We start from the raw sequence: 18,268 nt of genomic DNA, 5'->3' as shown, positions 1-18,268 counted from the left end.
TTAATTCAGTATTGTTTTGCCCAGTTCCAAAACTGAGCTTTGTCAACTGACAATTTATTATGGCATAAACTTTCCACAGGCTAGAGAAAGCTTTCGCACATAACAAAACTTGTTAGCCTTTCAATTGCCAGAGTGCTTCTTTACTTTATCTGATAGGGCACTTAAAACCTAGATGAGACTGCTATCATTCTCTCCTCCCTTGCTTAATCTGAAATACTTCTCTCTCTTTTTTTTTTTTTTTTGAATAATAATAGGTAAGTGCCACCCAACGAATCGAACCTCATTTATAGAATTTTGACAAGGCCTCTTTTTGACCGCAAATGGAAGAATTCAACAACGCAATCTTCGTGTAAAGAGAAAAACCAGGATATCAGCACGAGAGGCAAAGGACAGCTCCGGAATCGGGAGAGGGGTGGAAATGAAAACTTTCCTCGGGCAATTTTCCAAGGCGCAGATAAGACCGCTCGTTTTGCACTGGCCAGAAGCGGCCGATCACTTCCGAAAAATACCGTCGATCTGTCCCCAAATTACGGATTTCACTCCAAGTCACCGGCGCGCAATCTAAGGCGCGTAAAGGCAAGAAAACTCGTACCACGACGCCTCCTAATCGAAACTCCCTCCCTCCCTTCCTAAATTTCGGGAAACGACGCCAACGGAAGGGAGGAAGGGGTGGATGGGTGAGTGGAGGCCGTCGGGATTAAGATGCCTTTGATTTCCATCCCCACCGGCAACCCTGCAAGCCAGCCCGAAGCTACCGCAGAGGGGGGTGGGGGAGTGAAGTTCTGGTCTCCGCTCCCGCCTGAAGTTCGGCAGCCTCTCCCCGCGCGAGGGGCGGAGCTTGTGGAGCCCTCCCGGGGCTGTCGGTGCGCTCTGGCTCGCTGCATACGGATCGAGGGGCGGGGCGAAGCCGGGGGGGGGGCAGTCCCACGTGCCCCCTCCTCCTCGTCCTCCTCCGCATGCCTGCGAAGGCCGAGGGAGCTTTTTAGCAACTGCGGCTGCCAGCGTCGCCGCCGCTGCCACCTCTCGGAGAGCTCGCCTCGCTATTCTCCGGCAGCGGCTCTTCTGCCTTGAACGGGAGAGCGGGAGGCACAAAGGGGAGAGCCTTGCGGAGGTGGGGGGGCGCTCGGGGGCGCCAGAGAAGTGCAGCGAGAGGAGGAAGTAGAAGAGGAGGAGGAGGAGGAGGAGAAAAACAAGCACCTGGGGCTCGGCTGCTGCTCGCCTCGCCGCCGTTCTTCCCCAACCCCTCCGCCCGCCTCTCATGCCATTACAGCAACAAAGAGCACGCTGAGCAGCGGGCGGAGAGGCGCCCTGGCTCCGAGCTCCGTCAGCCCAGAAGGCGGAGGAGGACCATGGCTAGGAAAGGGGACGCCGCTGTCTCTCCTTACGGTAAGTCGGGCTGAAGGAGGAAAGGAAGGCAGGTGGCCGGCTTGCAAAAGCACAGCAGAGCGGGCTGAGGGGCGCGCTCGGCGCCGCAACCTAGTCCGGGCGGCTTGGTTGGGTATTTTTGGCCTGTTTCAACCCGCGCATCCAGCTCCCGGAGTTGTTGTTTTTTTTTGTCTTGTATTTTTTGTTTGAGGGGGGGGGAAGAGAGAAAGCAAAGGGAGGGAAGCCCTGTTCCCCCCTTTCCCCCTTCTTCCGCCAAGGCGGCTTGTTGCTGCGTCCTTGAGGAGGTCGGAAAGTTGGGGCTCGGGCTGCGCGAGGCGAGGGGGGGGGGCAGAGAGGAGGAGGAGGAGAACTCGGGTGCGTTTCGCCCTTTCCTCTCCTCAGCCGGCTGAGGAGAAAGAGGAGGCAGCCCTGGGATGGGGGGCAGGTGTACCCGCGCCGCTTTGTCTCCCTCTCCCGGGAGGGAGCGACCTGGGAATTGTTGGCCGGTTGGGGCCCTGGGGACTGGGCAGGCATGGCCCAGGGAGGACAAGGCTCGAGACGGGGTGGTTTTGGAGATGGAGAGGGGTGACTGTGAGGCGGAGGGGCTGGCTGGCTGGCTGAAGAGGATGGAGGGATCCTTCCCCTCCGGGGCAGCGCTTCTGGGGTTGGGTGGTCGCGAGATAAACAAGCAAAAAGCCAGGCTGGGACTAGGCTTGCCTGCCCCCCTTTGCTTTGACTGGATAAAAACTATTCCTGTTGAATGTTACTACCTAGGAGTTGAGGGCAATAAATCCGGGGGGGCGGAGGTGAGGGAGATGAAAGGGGGTGGGGTGGGGTGAGGGTTGGGGGACAAGAATCTTTTAGGCACGAAAAGCAAGGGGTGCATTTGTGGGTTATGGGGACTGAGGGGACTCGAGTGAAGAGTGAAGAAAGAGGCAATGAATCAGGGACGTGGGGTTTGGGAACAGCCCTTCGGGGACTTGAGAGATCTTAGAGGAGTTCTGGAATCAGAAGCGATAAATAAACCGTTGTTATTCACAGCCACTTTTTCTGGGTCCAGACAAACAGCTAGCCTTCTTTGCTCATTATTTAAGGGCTCATTAGGGGAGGAATACATGGGTGTAAAAAGCTGGGATGCAGTAATATTAGGGTCCATGTGGGCATCCTGTTATCATTTGCAGTTCAGAGGCAGGGTAGAGATGGATGGATGCTCTGTGTAATTTGCAAGGTAGATGGGTCTCCTCTTGAGTACCACACCATGCCTTTAAAATCCCAATTTAGATGTTAAAATGTTTTCTTCTGTCCTCCAGTTGAGTACCAAAAACCCTTTTGTGCCAGATATCTTCTATTTATGTTCGGCTTTGAAATTTGGATTTAGTCAGAAAACAATACATTCTGGGTCACTGCAATGGGAATGACCATATAGGATACAATTAAATCATGCTCAGGATTTGTAGATATAAAAAAAATATTAAACCATGCTCAGGATTTGTAGATATTCAAAGTGATCAATGGATTTTAAAGACGATTGTGGGATGGGTATCTCTGGCATATCAAAAGTGAAAACGAAGCCACAAAAATGTAGTAGTCATTACTAGTTTTTCTTTGGGGGTGGGGTGGGATGGGAAAGCGAAGCAACTGTTTTATCAGAGTTTTCTCAATGGTTCATATCCTTCTTTGTTCACAATGACAAGGCATATTTCAGCTATTTGAGTGCATACCATACAGCATCTTACAAATAATACCTACAACGTTGCCTGTGTAAGTCTTGAGATCAATACTGGGAGGGAAAAAAAGCTAAAATAGATATATTTTTATACTATCACTTTGTTTTCTTCTTATGGCCCATTTTGTGTCTAAATTTTTATGAGTCCTATATTATGATATAGGGCAATCTTCTTTTTGCATAAGAGCTCTTAATAAGTACATGAAATGCATACAAATAAGAGCTTGGTTTTCCATAAGGATATAAATATATCTTATGAATATAAGATACTACCCTGTATTGAATTGTTTTTTATTTGATTTTTATCCTGCCATTATTTTTACAACTCAAGGCAGTGTGCGTAAACCTTCCACCTCCTATTTTCTCTTTACAACTCTATAAGGTGGGTTGGGCTGAAAGAGAGTTATCCAGTGGGCATTCATACATATGGGAAAACTAGAGCTCACAGTCTCCTAAGATCTAGTCCAGAGCCTTAACCACCGCTATAGGTAGTCCTCAACTTACAACCATTCATTTAATGACCATTCAAAGTTGCAATGGTACTGAAAAAGTGACTTATGGCCATTTTTCATATGTATGACCATTGCAGCACCCCTGTGTGATCAAAATTTAGACACATGGCAGTTGGCATTTATTTATGATAGTTGCAGTGTCCTAGGCCATGTGATCACCTTTTGCATCCCTCCGACAAGCAAAGTCAATGGGGAAGCCAGATTCACTTAACAACCATGTTACTAACTTAACATCTGCAGTGATTCACCTAATGGCTACTTAATTCACTGTGGCAAGAAAGGTCATAAAATGGGGCAAAACTCACTTAACAATTCTCTTGCTTAGCAACACAAATTTTGGGCTCAAATATAATAATAAATAAAGGACTACCAGTACACAAAACTGGCTCTCAGTTATAAATAAACTACAGGTAATCCTCAACTTGCAACCATTCATTTAGTGACATTCAAAATTACAATGGCACTGAAAAAAGTGACATAACTTTCACACTTATGATCATTGCATGATCCTCATAATTATGTGATCATGGTGGCGCAGTGGTTAGAGTGCAGTACTGCAAGCTACTTCTGCTGATCACCGGCTGCCAGCAGTTTGGCAAATTGAATCTCACCAGGCTCAAGGTTGACTCAGCCTTCCATCCTTCCAAGGTTGGTAAAATGAGGACCCAGATTGTTGGAGGCAATATGCTGACTCTGTAAACCGCTTAGAGAGGGCTGTAAAGCACTGTGAAGCAGTATATAAGTCTAAGTGCTATTGCTATTGCTATCAGAATTCAGATACTTGGCAACTGGTTCATATTTATGACTGTTGCTGTATCTCAGGGACATGTGACCACCTTTTGCAACCTTCTGACAAGCAAAGTCAATGGGGAAGACAGATTCACTTTATCATGGTATTAACTTAATAGCTGCAGTGGTTCATTTAACAACTGTGTCAAGAAAGGTCATAAAATGGGAACTCGCTTAACAACTATCTCACTGAGCAACATAAATTTTGGGCTGAATTGTGATCATAAATTGAGGACTACCTGTACTGGTGCATACTTTGACAAACAGTGCTTCTTAAGTTCTCTAGTAGGAGATTTTTCATTATTTTTTAACCATTTAACTGGATAACCAGGGATTGAACTACTGAGTTTTGTTTCTTCCCTATCATTTGAATGAAAAAAACCATGCAATTTCTGTTTATTATAGGATGAGGCCAGTCTATGGGATATTCCTGTGTATTTATTAATCAAATTTATTTATTCACCAAATTTGTATAGCAGCCCATCTCACAAAACACAGCCTGGCTTGTACATAAAATTCTGTTAGGAGCAACTGAAATAATATGGTATACAAACAACCAGTTTGTGCCATGTAGATTCACAAGAAAATCAATCAACTAAAAAGTGTAGCAATTTAATGAAGAGTCTTCTGTCACTTAGCAACATTTTGTTTTCCTCTAGATTCTCCTTTTCCTATTCTTTCCTATGATTCGTTTTTCTCTGTACCTATAATCTACAAAGGTTCATGCTCTAATAACAACGTTAGTTTTTAAAGGCACAATGTATTTACACTTCTTCTGCAACAAATTCATATGATTACTTCTAGAAATTGTGACACGGCTTTCTTTAGTCTCAGGGGTGTATGAGTGTGTGCTGGATAAGAAAAAAGATGCTGTCGATGACTGCTTGGCAGAAACTCCACTCTTTTTTTTTACATGTGCCATGTGCGTGGCACACATAAAAACAGGGCAAAGCATTGATCACACAATCAAAGCTACCATCTTATTTTTCTGGCCTCTTCCATGGATACCTTTGTTAAGTTTGATCTTTAGCAGGTGTGGGGACTAATGGAAATATTTAGACTTCTTATCCAACATACTGAAGAATAGCAGAATGGGGAAGGCAGAATCAACATGAAATACGCCAAAATATCTTAAATCCAAATGATATACCCATGATGGCGAACTATGGCACGTGTGCCACAGGTGGCATGTGGAGCCATATTGGTGGGCACGTGAGCATTGCCCTAGCTCAGCTCCAGCGCGCGCTGATTTCCGGGCCTTCCAGATCCAATGGCAAACAGGCTGTTTCTGGCCTCCGGGGGTGGGTGGGGAAGGCCTGTTTTGGCCCTCCCCAGGCTCCTAGAAAGCCTCTGGAGCCCGGGGAGGGCAAAAAATGGGATTTCTGGTCCCACCGGAAGTCGGCAAATGGGCCTTTTCTGGCCTTCTTGGAGCCTGGGGAGGGCGAAAAACGGGGCTACCAGGCCCACCGTGCCAAAAGCAGGGGGAGTGCGGGGGGTTGCACGCGTATACGTGGGGCACATTGAATTATGGATATGGGCACACGCACACACGACCCCCCCCCCACTTTTGGCACGTGACAGCAAAAAGGCTAGCCATCACTGTGATATACCATTCTACTACCAGGACAGGATGCTAAGAACTATTATGAAGTAACTAGTGAAGAAATAAATTAGCTAATGCTTAGAAATCTTCCCATAGGGTTATAATGCAAGTTACTTGAGAGTGTCTCCTTGAAATAATTAAATTCAATTTCAGCTGTAAGTGGATGACTTTATGTTTTATCTTGCAATTTTATTTCAGCCTCTTTTTGTTATATGCAAATTTGAAAAGCAGCAATTTGAAATGCTATTTCACAGGTAGTTTTCTAGCTCTTAAAGGGGAAGAAAGTTAGAAAGTGCTGAGAAGATTTCTCCAAAGTAAAACGAGGAGTTAATCTTGCTTTGATCCTTGCGGCAAATAGATGTCAAAATCTCTAACTCTGAAAAATAAGACAATCTGCCAAGCACTGCTTGTCATATATTTCAGAGGTAAAGGCACCATTATCCATGATTAGTAATAATTTTCTTTTCAATTTCTTAAAACTCAGATTAATGTGTAACTCAGAGGTCTGGCATTTGAGACCCTTTGCTAACTAACCAAAATAACAACTTCAATTCTATCTGTTAAAGGCCAGATTAGGGACACCTTCATGGAAAAAAATGATCTATATGGTCACTATGAATTGATACTGACTTGATGGAACATGATCAACTCTAAGGAAGGAAATTCAAACTAACCAATGATACTTGCCTCACTTGACCTAATCACTGAGGGTACATCATATTTCAAATTCAAAGGTAAAAACACTGTGTCTGGGCACAGCTGCAAAACCTGTTCGAAACTGCTTAAAGTAGCCACCTGCTGTCCTCTGAAATAACTTTTGGCTTTGTTAAAGTGCTGCAAAGCTAATTTCTTCAGTATCTATTAACATAAATCTGAATAATAAGAGAAATTGAAATGTGTAATTTTATACGAATATGTCATCTTCTTTTCATTGTTTCTGGACACAGAACAGAAAGGCTTAGAATGTAGATTCAGCCAAGTGTCTAATAATAAAATCTTGGCAGAAGCTTGACAGCACTGCAAATCTAGCTATATTGTACCCATTATCTAACATTGTCTATCCCCCCCCCCAACACTTTAGATGCAGCTGTCAGTGTACAGAGAGCGATCCTCCCACAGATGATAGTAGCATTTTTAAAATAGATAATCTGAAAGGTACAGGCAGAGCAGAAATATATTTTACTTTTCAGAAGAAGCATTCTGTATAATTTGTTAATTACCAACATTTATTGATTTCTTTCATTTGTTTATAGTCATTGAAATGAGCTGTGTTGCAAACAGGCCACAGAGCTTCAGCTAAACCATTCATATTTTTTTGTTGGCTGTAACTAATGACTTTCCTTCTCAAATTATTACTGTGACTGTTGGCTGACTCTTTGGATAGCATTAATTTGGTGCTTGTCTTGCTATCTAGAATGCAAAGCAGTCAATTGATATCTGAGAAGATATGCACAAATAGCTTTTGTAAACTTGTAAAGATTTCCTTTATGTTCTCATTTATGATATATTGCTTATTTTAGACACATATGTATGCTTCAAATGTAATTCTTATCCAGAATGAACATTGCATACTGCAGTGCCTTAATATCTTTTAATTGTGCAATGTACTACAAAATTTCCACTTGAGATAGTTACAGTAAAAATAAAATATGCTTTTGACAGAGCAAAGTTTTTAAACAATTAGCATTGCAACTGCTAGGAATATTCTGTTGGTGTAATAATATGCTTTGCATTGCACATTGGTATTGATATATATACAATCACATGAAATCTCTCACATTACTTTTCCTGTATACGTTATTATAACAGATAGTCCTCGATTTGCAGCCATTCATATAGCAATTATTTGAACTTACGATGGCACTGAAAAAAGCGACTTAGAACCAGTTCTTACACTTACAACTGTTGCAGTGTTCCAGTAGAAACGTTATTGCGATTTGTGAACTTGGTTATTTTCATGTATTTACAATGGTTTCACATCCTACTGTCACATGATCGCCATTTGTGACTTTTCCAGCTGGCTTCCAACAAGCAAAGTCAATAAGGGAAACTGGTTTCACTTAATAACCACATAGCCACATTTGTCAAATTGAGAGTAGTCATGTGATGATCAACTTAATGACCAGATTGGTTAGCAGTAGTAGTTCTAATTCCAATTGTGGTCATAAATTGAGGACTACCTATATTTTGGAAATTAATAACATATTCTGGAGGTTTCAGAAAACAACTAATGCATGTTTGCAGAAGATACAAAAAACAACTATTCCATTGTAGAAAATGGTTTGTATTCTTAAAAATTTACATAGGGAAACATGAGTGGTGAACAGTACAACTAATTAGATGCCTGTCTATAACCACCTTCATTTATTCAACTATTGTAATAAAACTATATTGGTTCAAATTTACCATAAATCAATTTAGCACCTGGTTTTTGAAATAAGCTTACTGTGACAAAAACTGCATTATCAAATTGACTTATTGGCAGTTGTGTAACAAAAGAAACATTTGGCAGAAATTATGTACTTAAATACATAGTACAAATATGTCTGATAATATATAATCAGTTATTAGTTTAGACAGGATTGAAATGTTCATAAGTACTTATTCACATTTAGCTAACTTTAATTCCTTAACTGAAAGAAATGTAAATTATAGTGATTTTTTGTTTTTTTGCAGCTGGTTGAATTTTTTTTACAAAATAGTGCTATCAAGTGCTATTTTTATATTCTTATGCCATTAAGGAAAGTTCTACCATGAGATGGATGTTTGTTTTAATTGGTAGTATAAATGGTGCCATGGACATCTGCACAGTATATTTAGTTGGTATTTAAAACATATCATAAAGTGCTTTTACAGTAGAATCTATTTTAAGGGGAAGATTTTTTAAATAGCTATTCAGTTTTTTGTTAAGAAGTCTATTGTGAACAATTTTAGATCAATAGAAGGACTATTGGAACTGAACATGGAGTTCTGTGTACAAGTCCCAGCTGCAAATTATTGCAAGCTAGTCATACTCTTAGCTTCAGTTCTCTATTATAAAATAAAGATGAAAAAGGATTGTTTCATTGAGGTTTTAGGAGTGCAAAAGAGCTTGTGGATTCCTCTTTTCTCTCAATAGTTTGACCATAAAACTAATTTTTACATTTGGTATTATTAATAGGCACTTGAAAGGATCACTTATCCATTTTTAAAAAATCAGCTGGGATATGAAACATTTCTGCAATGCATTTAACTTTAGAGAACTTAAAAATAAAGATCTGATATGAAGAAGAGGAAAGACTGAAAGTAACAATTGTCAGTTCAAAAATTCTCTTGACTCATGCAGCAAGAGTGATGATATGACTCTTGGCCTTTATTTTTTAATCAACCCATCAGAAGTAATCAGGGATAAAATTATCTATACAAATTCCAAGTCTTTAGAGAATGTGTTTGCTATTCTGCAGTTTTACAACAACTTGCTTTGAGGCCTATATCTAATACTAGCCAATCTGTGAACCGGTTATGCTTTCAGAGATACATCCTTACCAGATTCCTCAATGCCTTCAACAGTGATAGAGCTTCTAATGCACTTCATTCATCAAAAAAGTTGGGATACCTTCAGAGATATATTTACCTTGAAAATAGCCCATGTAGAATTGTATAGCACAGTCAAACATCAGCATAAGAAATGTTTTATGGCATTTTGTATTATATCATAAACTGTTTTATGATGTTTTTTATGTCATGAAATGTTTTATGAAATTTTTCAAATTACATCAAACATCATGGATCCCAGATTTTGGATACATTCTATAAATTAGCCCATTTGATATACTATGGGTCAAAAATGCCCTATGATGCACTTAAAGTTTATAGGAACAAGAGTTTTAGTTGTAATTCTGACATTAGACGGGCCCTGTCAGAATTAATTATTTAATTTATGTACACTTGTTTTCAATACATTGACTCATAGCCAAAGTGTACAATGTCTACCTATGTAAATTTGATGATATATCCACAGTAAGGTACAAAAAAAAATTCTGTGACAGTAAGATTCAGAAAATCACAGCATTAAAAAGTAGAGTTGCAATAATTAGGAACAGAATTGTCATTCTAAACAGGCCAGATACTTGGACTAGAAGGTACACAGAGAAAGATTCAAGGACACAGTCGCCATGAAATACTTTTATTGCGGATACTTGAAAAACAACACTTTAGAAAATCAGTAACTTGAAAGTCTGGAATTTAAGCCCTATTTATAGCAGCCCCCAGATTCAAACCTAGGTGTATTTTTCCGACAGTATTTTTCCATTTTAATGGCTTGAGCTCAATGGAAGAAGAGATTAGCATTTTGGCATTATTATTTTAATAGAAAAGTCTTGTCTCAGTTCTCTGAGTTTTTTGCCCTCTGTTCATTTATAGAGCTGTTAACAACTATAATTAAAGCGTCAGGGGGAAAAAATCCCTCACCAGATTTTAGTTTCTGTACTGTAATGTTAAGGTTTTTATGTGGGGAGGAACCCAAATAAAATCTGCTTTATGTTAGATGTTTCCAAGTAGAGAACTCATGTTACTTATAGTAGCAAGCTTGTAAAACTGAGGAATCACCTCAGTTGGATCATTGGACACATTTTGAGAACTCGTTATGAATAATGGGTCATTATAGTCATAAAACTGTCTTTTTTTCTGGGGAGATTGGTGCGCTTTCATTCATAGTATAGGACTCTAGCTTTTTATTATATTTATATATTTATAATAAGCAAATATGTGATTAAAAAAATGATGAAAAGTGCATTGCAATATAATGACGCAGATCCTGGCTGTATTTTTGCTGCGGTGTCATATCAGGTACGTTAGTCATATGGATTATACTGCATCATTGTGACAGACATAATTCTTCCTTTGCCTTTCCCTAAGGAGGGTATTAATAAATGTATCATGTTACAAATTATTTTGTCCTGAGGTTTTGTATTTCTTCACATCAGTGTGGAATTACTAGGTTTTAGTACCGTGTTTCCCTGAAAATAAGACCCTGTCTTATATTTTTTTTGAACCCTCAAATAAGTGCTTGGCCTTATTGCCATGCGCTCAAAAGCCCGATTGGGCTTATTATCAGGGGATGTCTTATTGGTAGTTAACTAAAAACAACTTGTTCTTAATTGCTATAAAGAAAAAATCCCAAATATTGGGCTAGAAGTTTGCATGAGGTGATCTAATGAGATGCAGTGACATTTTGGAAATATTATAATGTATTGTAAATTTATATTTTAGACATGTTTAAAGCACGGAATATGTAAATGCCTGGTATAAACTTTCAAAACCCATTATGCTGACAATGACTAACTTAATGGCTTTTCTTACAAGCATGTAGATAGGGATACTGAAAGGCATATATCTTCTCAATAACACGGTATATCATATCTGGTAATTCAGGAAAAATACAGCACCTGGTATCAAAATATTAATTGGTATTACATGTTATTTAAAATGACTATTTTAAATAATTTTGTGGCTGTTCTTCTATATAATATATAGAATTTGGAAAACATTGCAGTAATGTGTTAATTAAGATATGGAATGCTTGTTATGAACCAAATTGTACAAAGAATTAAAAAGTGAGCAAGAATTTTGTTATAGAAAATGGTGTTAGTTTTTGGGCACTTATTTCCCCTAAGCTGGAGGTGGGAGGGAGGGAGAGCTAAAGTCATCATTTTAACTATACGATCTTTTATCCTATTCCTTAAAATGTGTAGACATCATAGCAAACTGGATCAAAATACAGAATATTTGTGACTGGACATGAGCCCCAAAAGAGTTTAGCCATCTTACAATAGTTCAAGACATAAACTATTTCAATTTGCTTTCAGTTCAAAAACATGAATCATGAAAAATACAGCTTCACTGTAAGGAAATAATCATCACCTTTCTTTCTTTCTTTCTTTCTTTCTTTCTTTCTTTCTTTCTTTCTTTCTTTCTTTCTTTCTCTCTCTCTCTCTCTCTCTCTCTCTCTCTCTCTTTCTCTCTTTCTCTCTTCTTCCTTCTCTCTCTAAAACAGATCAATTACAATTATATTTTACAATGAAACAATAAGAAGTGAATTAATGAGTGATTTATAAGAGAGAGTAACCAGGGAAATACTTTAATAAAACCGAAGAATTATTCTAGTAAAAGGTTGAAGTAATTATTCTAGTAAAAGGTTGAAGTAAATGTATTTAGCGTGGAAAAAGGAAGAAAGAAAAAATAGACCAAAAAAGATGAATAGAAAATTAGATACGACAATTAATTGAATAAGAATCAAGGAAAAATTGATGAAGTAGGAATGGGGGTGATGATGATGATGAAGAAGAAAAATGAGTTGATTACAATTTGGTGTTAGGGAGTACTTCTTTGTCCATTTATGGCTCCACTCTGTCTAGCAATAACTCATAATTTTAAACAGAAACAAACACAGATCTTTTTAAAATTTTCAGTTGGAGCAACAGGTGATTTTCTGATTGTCAGGGTTAGTCCAAGTTGAAAGTCTAATATATCACTGAATCCACTGCATCCCCACAAAGAATTTAACATTAACAAATTTAAATTCCATATTCAACTTTCCAGTGTAGTTGCCATGGCAACTACCAGTCTCTTGCTGGGTACAAAAGTACATAACTACTGTGGGACAGTGCTTTGGGAACGATTTGGAACCAGGTGGGCCAGGTAATGGCCTTCTACCTTGAGTGATTAAACATTAAGGTATGTTGTCTTATTCCATAGGGTTGAGCTTTGTCTCAAATTGAAATGCAGTATTCTTGTATATTAATATTGTACCATGTTTTCCTGAAAATTAGACCTTGTCTTATATTTTTTTGAACCCCAAAATAAGCACTTGGCCTTATTTTCAGGGAAGTCTTATTATTTTGGAGCAAGATGGGATTCCTCTTGTCATCTTACCTGATTTTCAGCTCTGTCTCCCTAACCCTAACCAGAAGAAATGGTGGGGACTGGCTGTGCATGTGTTTAAATATTTTCGGGGAGGGCTTTTTTTCAAGAGGGGGCTTATTTTAGCGCATGTGCTCAAAAACCTGATTGGGCTTATTATCAGGGGATGTCTTATTTTCAGGAAAACAGTGTATATTTTTCTAAGCAAGTTTTCATTTTTAAAAGGTGAGCAAATAAGCAGTATCAGAAATGCTGTTGAACACATATTGGACCGGATTATAAATTTCATCTGAGATAACAAAAATAGGCTACTCAGATATTAATTATAAATTTTGACTTATGGTATGTTGCCCTTTTTCAGAGCATTTTTTTCATTTAAAAATATGAGTGAGTAATCCAATAGATGGAATGTTCCTAATGACTATGGATGGAATTTGGCCTTTCAAAAGTGGAAGGACTTCATTTAGGTAAGGTCTGATAAACATTTCTGCTTTTATAAGGCATTTTGACTCCTTTCTCTGACATCCTGCATGCCACCCTTCCAAATGTGTAGGGTAGGATAGGGTAGAGAATGATATGATCCTTAGGCTGTGTAAAATAGGGATCTGAGAGTAAAAATAGCTTTCTGTTGAGGAAATTGGCAGCAGCAGCAGCTCCCAATTGATGTGGGAAAATCTATATCCAGCTTTATTCACGCGCCAGAAATAGCTGCAACTGCATTCCAGAAAAACAGATAATAACCATTGTTGGCCACATATATAACAAATTGCATGCATCCAGACTGAACACCACACTTGTCTACAACCCAATTTACCCCCATTTTTTAAATATACTTATTAAATTAAAAAAAGAATAAAACATAGAGTAAGAAGAAAAAGAATTGAAAAAAGAAAAAAGCAAGTAAAAAGTGCAAAACAAAAAAGAATGAAAATAGAAAATGGATGACTTCCAATTTTCTTAGACAAAAAATATATCAAGCACTTACTGTAAAGTTCACAATAGTCTGCATTATTTCTCTAATCCCATATAATTCTAATCAAATCCCAAAATAAAAATTTTATTTCCTGCAGCTTTTTACAAAAATTCCAAAAGTGGTTTTCATGTAGAAATAAAATGGGTCCACCTGACTTTTTTTCTGATTTTTTTTTCTTGGATTCAAATTTTTAATGCTTCTGCATTTTGTACTTCTGCATAATAAAAGCTGCTTTTGTATTCATCTATTGGCCATCCTTACTTTTGATTTTGAGTTGGAGAGCTTAGACCTGTTTACAAATAGTGTAGTTCTTGCCAATAGCAAATGTTGGCTTCCAATATGTAATAATTGATAGTAAGTAACCTTTATGGCATAGTTCCAAATCTGGAATATATTAATAATTTTTAAACATTCAAAAAGTGCAATAAAAACATTATAACATAATTGCTAGAACTTTTTTGTTTGGTCACCTTTAAAACATCACAATGATGGTTTTTGCTAGTCAAATCTGTACATGGAAAAATACCAATCAAAATTATTGGTGTCTTATCCAGTGGTGAAAAAGTCTAGAATCTGAATGCATGGAATTAGAATGGAGTGTATTATGGGGACTTTGCCTTTTCAGTTCTGTTCTGTTCATCAACATATTTCTCATGGGTTTTTCAGGAAGGCAGAGAGAAAATGATATCACATACATGATATCATTTCATAATGATGTGAATTACCGTATGTAATGTACATCATTTACATTGTGTTGTCAAGATGAGACTAAGGCCAGTTACAATCTATGCATAATATGTGTAATGATGTCATGATATATGAGGTCATTGTGACCCCTATCAGACATTTATGCTACTTCAATTAAAATTACCTCATCTTTTCAAATTATCCATTTGTCCTCTACTTGGCATCAGATTGCTGAACTGAAAGTAAGCCTTCATCTTGGCATTTAATTTTCATTGTCAACTTCTCAGCAAGAGTTATCTTTAAAATGTTTTCTTATATGGATCTGATCAAACATGAGGGGTGTCAAACTCGCATCATCATGACAGCGTCATGTGACATATCATGATTTTTCCCCCTTTGCTAAAACAGATGTGGGTGTGGCCAGCGTGTGACGAATCCAGCCCATGGGTCATGAGTTTGACACCCCTGATCTATACGGTAGTTCCAAAGACTCAGAAAACTACAAAGCAGCCTTTCTGAATCTTTTTGATATGTTATATTCAGCTCTATAGTAATAGTTAATGTAATCAAAGAAGTCAGCCTTAAGTCATAGAGAAGACAAGAGAAATTAATATAAGATTGTCCTACAGTGTAAATTGTTGTACAGGGCAGAAAGATTAGCCTGAGGAAAAGCAAAAAGAATCGCAACCAAGACAATGGTCAGATAAAATGTGAGTGGGGGTCAGAACTGTAGCCTGAGTAATATGCTCAGATAAAATCCCTTCTAGTTTTCATGAGAGTAAAAGGAAGGAGAGAGGCAACATATTCAGACTTGAAAGAATCATTTCAGCATTTCAAAGTAGAATAGAGTAGGAAAACAAAGTTTTGCCTGCTAATACTAGTTTTATTATAAAGTTATAATAACAGAATCTTGCACCAGCTTAACATTTTTAAATTTTGTTGTTTTCAGAGGGGAAAATCTAAGCATGTATACTGCATAAGTATTGCCTGCTTAAATACTGGAGGTTAAAACATAAAGAATGGTTGTAGTAATTGGGTATGTCTATTCTAATGAAGAGAAGGACTAGGGGTGACATGATAGCAATGTCCAATATATAAGGGACTGCCATAGAGAAGAGGGGGCCAACCTATTGTCCAAAGCACCTGAAGCATTGCAAGAAGCAATGGATGGATACTAATCAAGTTTTATGTTAGAGTATATGGCTTCCTCTTATGCATAGCTCTCAGATATCCATCCGGTAGGGATTACTGCATTGTAACTAGGCAATGATTGTACTATACTACATTAGATCAGAGTTTACTTGTCTATCAAGTTTGTTTGTTGGTTTTGTATTTAGGCAGAGAAGTAAAAATTGAAGTTGGTGCTTCATACTAGTGATATATGCAGCCATAAATGTACTACTGGTACAAATGCTAAATGTGCCTCATGTACTTCAATGCTATCAATCTTGAGCTAGTACGTCTGTAGTTATCAGTCTCACACATGTGCCACCAAGGCCCAAGAAGCTTATCTGGATTTCTATGAATTTTCAGTTTTCTTCCAAAGCTGTGCTTTTCTAGTATGAAATTATCTGTTGTTTCAGTATGTGAAAGTTCATTACTTTGTGGCAGGAAGCAGAAAGAATATTTTAGTCTCTGTCAAGCTGATACTTATTTCTTATCATCATTGTTACAGATGCCACATTATTTTTTCATAGAAATATCAGTATTTTTCTTTTACATTTATAATATCCCTATCTGAAGACACTTTGTGTAGAAGCAATTGACAAATCTTTTGCTATAGCATATTCTGCTTTCTTATAATTCTGTTCTTAATTCTGTTTCTTTTCCAAACCAGGACTTTCTGTGGCTTGTAGGAATATCATTTTGCTCACCAGGAAGCCTCTTCAAACCTAGCTATCAAGCCCCTTATTTGGCTTACGGATCCTGAGACATTCTTGAATGTTGTAAGAAAAATCCCCAGAAACCAGACCAAGTTATTTTGATGCCCATGTAGCTCTATGATACAGACTATCATAAAATTATCTGCTACAATATCCTACCTGTCAATGACTACTTCAGCTTCAACCACAACAATACACAAGCACACAATAGATACAAACTTAAAGTGAACCGCTCCAAACTCAATTGCAGAAAATATGACTTCAGCAACAGAGTGGTCAATGCCTGGAATACACTACCTGACTCTGTGGTTTCATCTCCAAACCCCCAAAATTTTAACCTAAGACTGTCTACTGTTGACCTCACCCCATTCTTAAGAGGTCTGTGAGGGGTGTGCATAAGAGCACCAATGTGCCTACAGTCCCTGTCCTAATGTTTCCTCTATTTGTATCTATTTTATGTATTCAATTCATGCTTATATATATTACCTAATATGTTCTTGACAAGTTAAATAAATAAATAAATAAATAAATAAATAAATATTGATACAATTGCTTGTGCAACACCAGCATTGTCCCTAGTTTTTTGGGCATTTGCAGACAATGAAAGAGGGTAGAAAATGGCTAGCATTCAAGTGGTATAAGACTTTTAGGTCAACCAGTCATAAATTAATGTATACTCTCATGTGTACTACATTGCACTGAGGGACTCCATTGTATTCTTAAATAGTCATCAAGCATAGAACTATATCAGTAATGGCCCAGTCACAAAATCCTTCTTTGTATCAGTGTGGTTCTTGTGTAGGTAGCGTTGTTCTTGGAAAAGAATGTGTGGATTCTAACTTAGTTTTCAGAAAGGATCTGCATGAAATACAGAGGGAATGTGACTGTTGATTCTGCTTTTGATACTTTTAAACACAGTATTCCCCAGCCTGTCTTTGTGAATTGAAGTCAGTACTTTGTTATAGTAATGCAGCTTCTGGCTGTAGGCAATATATCAAAAAGTAGGTTGGTGGGTTTATTGGTTTATTTGTTTTGGTGGCTTCAAGTCAGTTTTGCCTCTTACTGACTGTGTGGACTATTCCCTGCAGTTTTCTTGGCAAGATTTTGGGAATTGTTTTGCCATTGCCTTCTTATTGCTGAGAATGAGTGAATGACCCAGGTCACTCAACTGACTTAGATAATCCTATTGATGAACTGGCAACTTTGTTCTTGGATGTCAGAGAGCAATTCTTTAATCCCCAGAGTTATTTAAATTATTTAATGATGCTTTGTTATCAGGAGTTTTGGGGTTGCATGTAGAGAATAATGAAAATAACCTTGATGGAGATAAGCAAGTTATGTTCCCAGAACTATGAAGTGAAAAGCCTGATTCAAGTAATAATTCCTAATAATAATAATAATAATAATAATAATAATAATAATAATAATCCAAAACCACCTGTTGACTCAGATAGTTTTATAGGCGTATAAGAGGGAGAGGGAAATAAAACACTATCAAACCTGCAAGATTTTATTATAATACTACATCTTAATAAAACTAATTTTAGACAATTCTCTAGAGACTATTTCATGGTCTGGTCTATATTATAGGGCTGACATTACGTGTCATCAATATGCTGATGACAAATCTTTTCTCTATAACTTTTGAACTAAAAGAAGATACACATATTTTGAATCAGTATCTACAGTATCTGAAGTGACACAATGGATGATGGTTAAGAAATGAGATTTAATCTTGAAACTTGTGAATGTGTAGCTCCCAAGTTTGGGAATTTGTCTGTTCTCAATGTAGTCACAATTTTTCAGAATGAAGATATTCATATTCATGGC

The 18,268-nt window shown here is 38.0% G+C and overlaps 1 protein-coding gene across 3 annotated transcripts in view; it reads left to right on the top strand.

Moving 5' to 3' along the window:
- The first annotated feature begins 886 nt into the window (after window positions 1-886).
- Window positions 887-18,268, top strand: part of SLC44A5 (solute carrier family 44 member 5) — a 169,853-nt gene continuing 152,471 nt past the window's right edge. For 2 of the 3 annotated variants that reach the window (XM_087889832.1, XM_034437013.3), the window contains exon 1: window positions 887-1,386. In XM_087889832.1, the coding sequence (XP_087745958.1) occupies window positions 1,350-1,386 (37 nt within the window). In that variant the 5' untranslated portion in view covers window positions 887-1,349. The remainder of the gene's footprint in view (window positions 1,387-18,268) is intronic. The other variant, XM_087889833.1, reaches the window with a different exon arrangement.

Source organism: Pantherophis guttatus, chromosome 3, assembly GCF_059756535.1.
Source record: "Pantherophis guttatus breed Tessera chromosome 3, ASM5975653v1, whole genome shotgun sequence".
Taxonomy (NCBI): domain Eukaryota; kingdom Metazoa; phylum Chordata; class Lepidosauria; order Squamata; family Colubridae; genus Pantherophis; species Pantherophis guttatus.
Note: the sequence above shows the minus strand (reverse complement) of the source record. Positions and strands in the feature narration are given on the sequence as shown.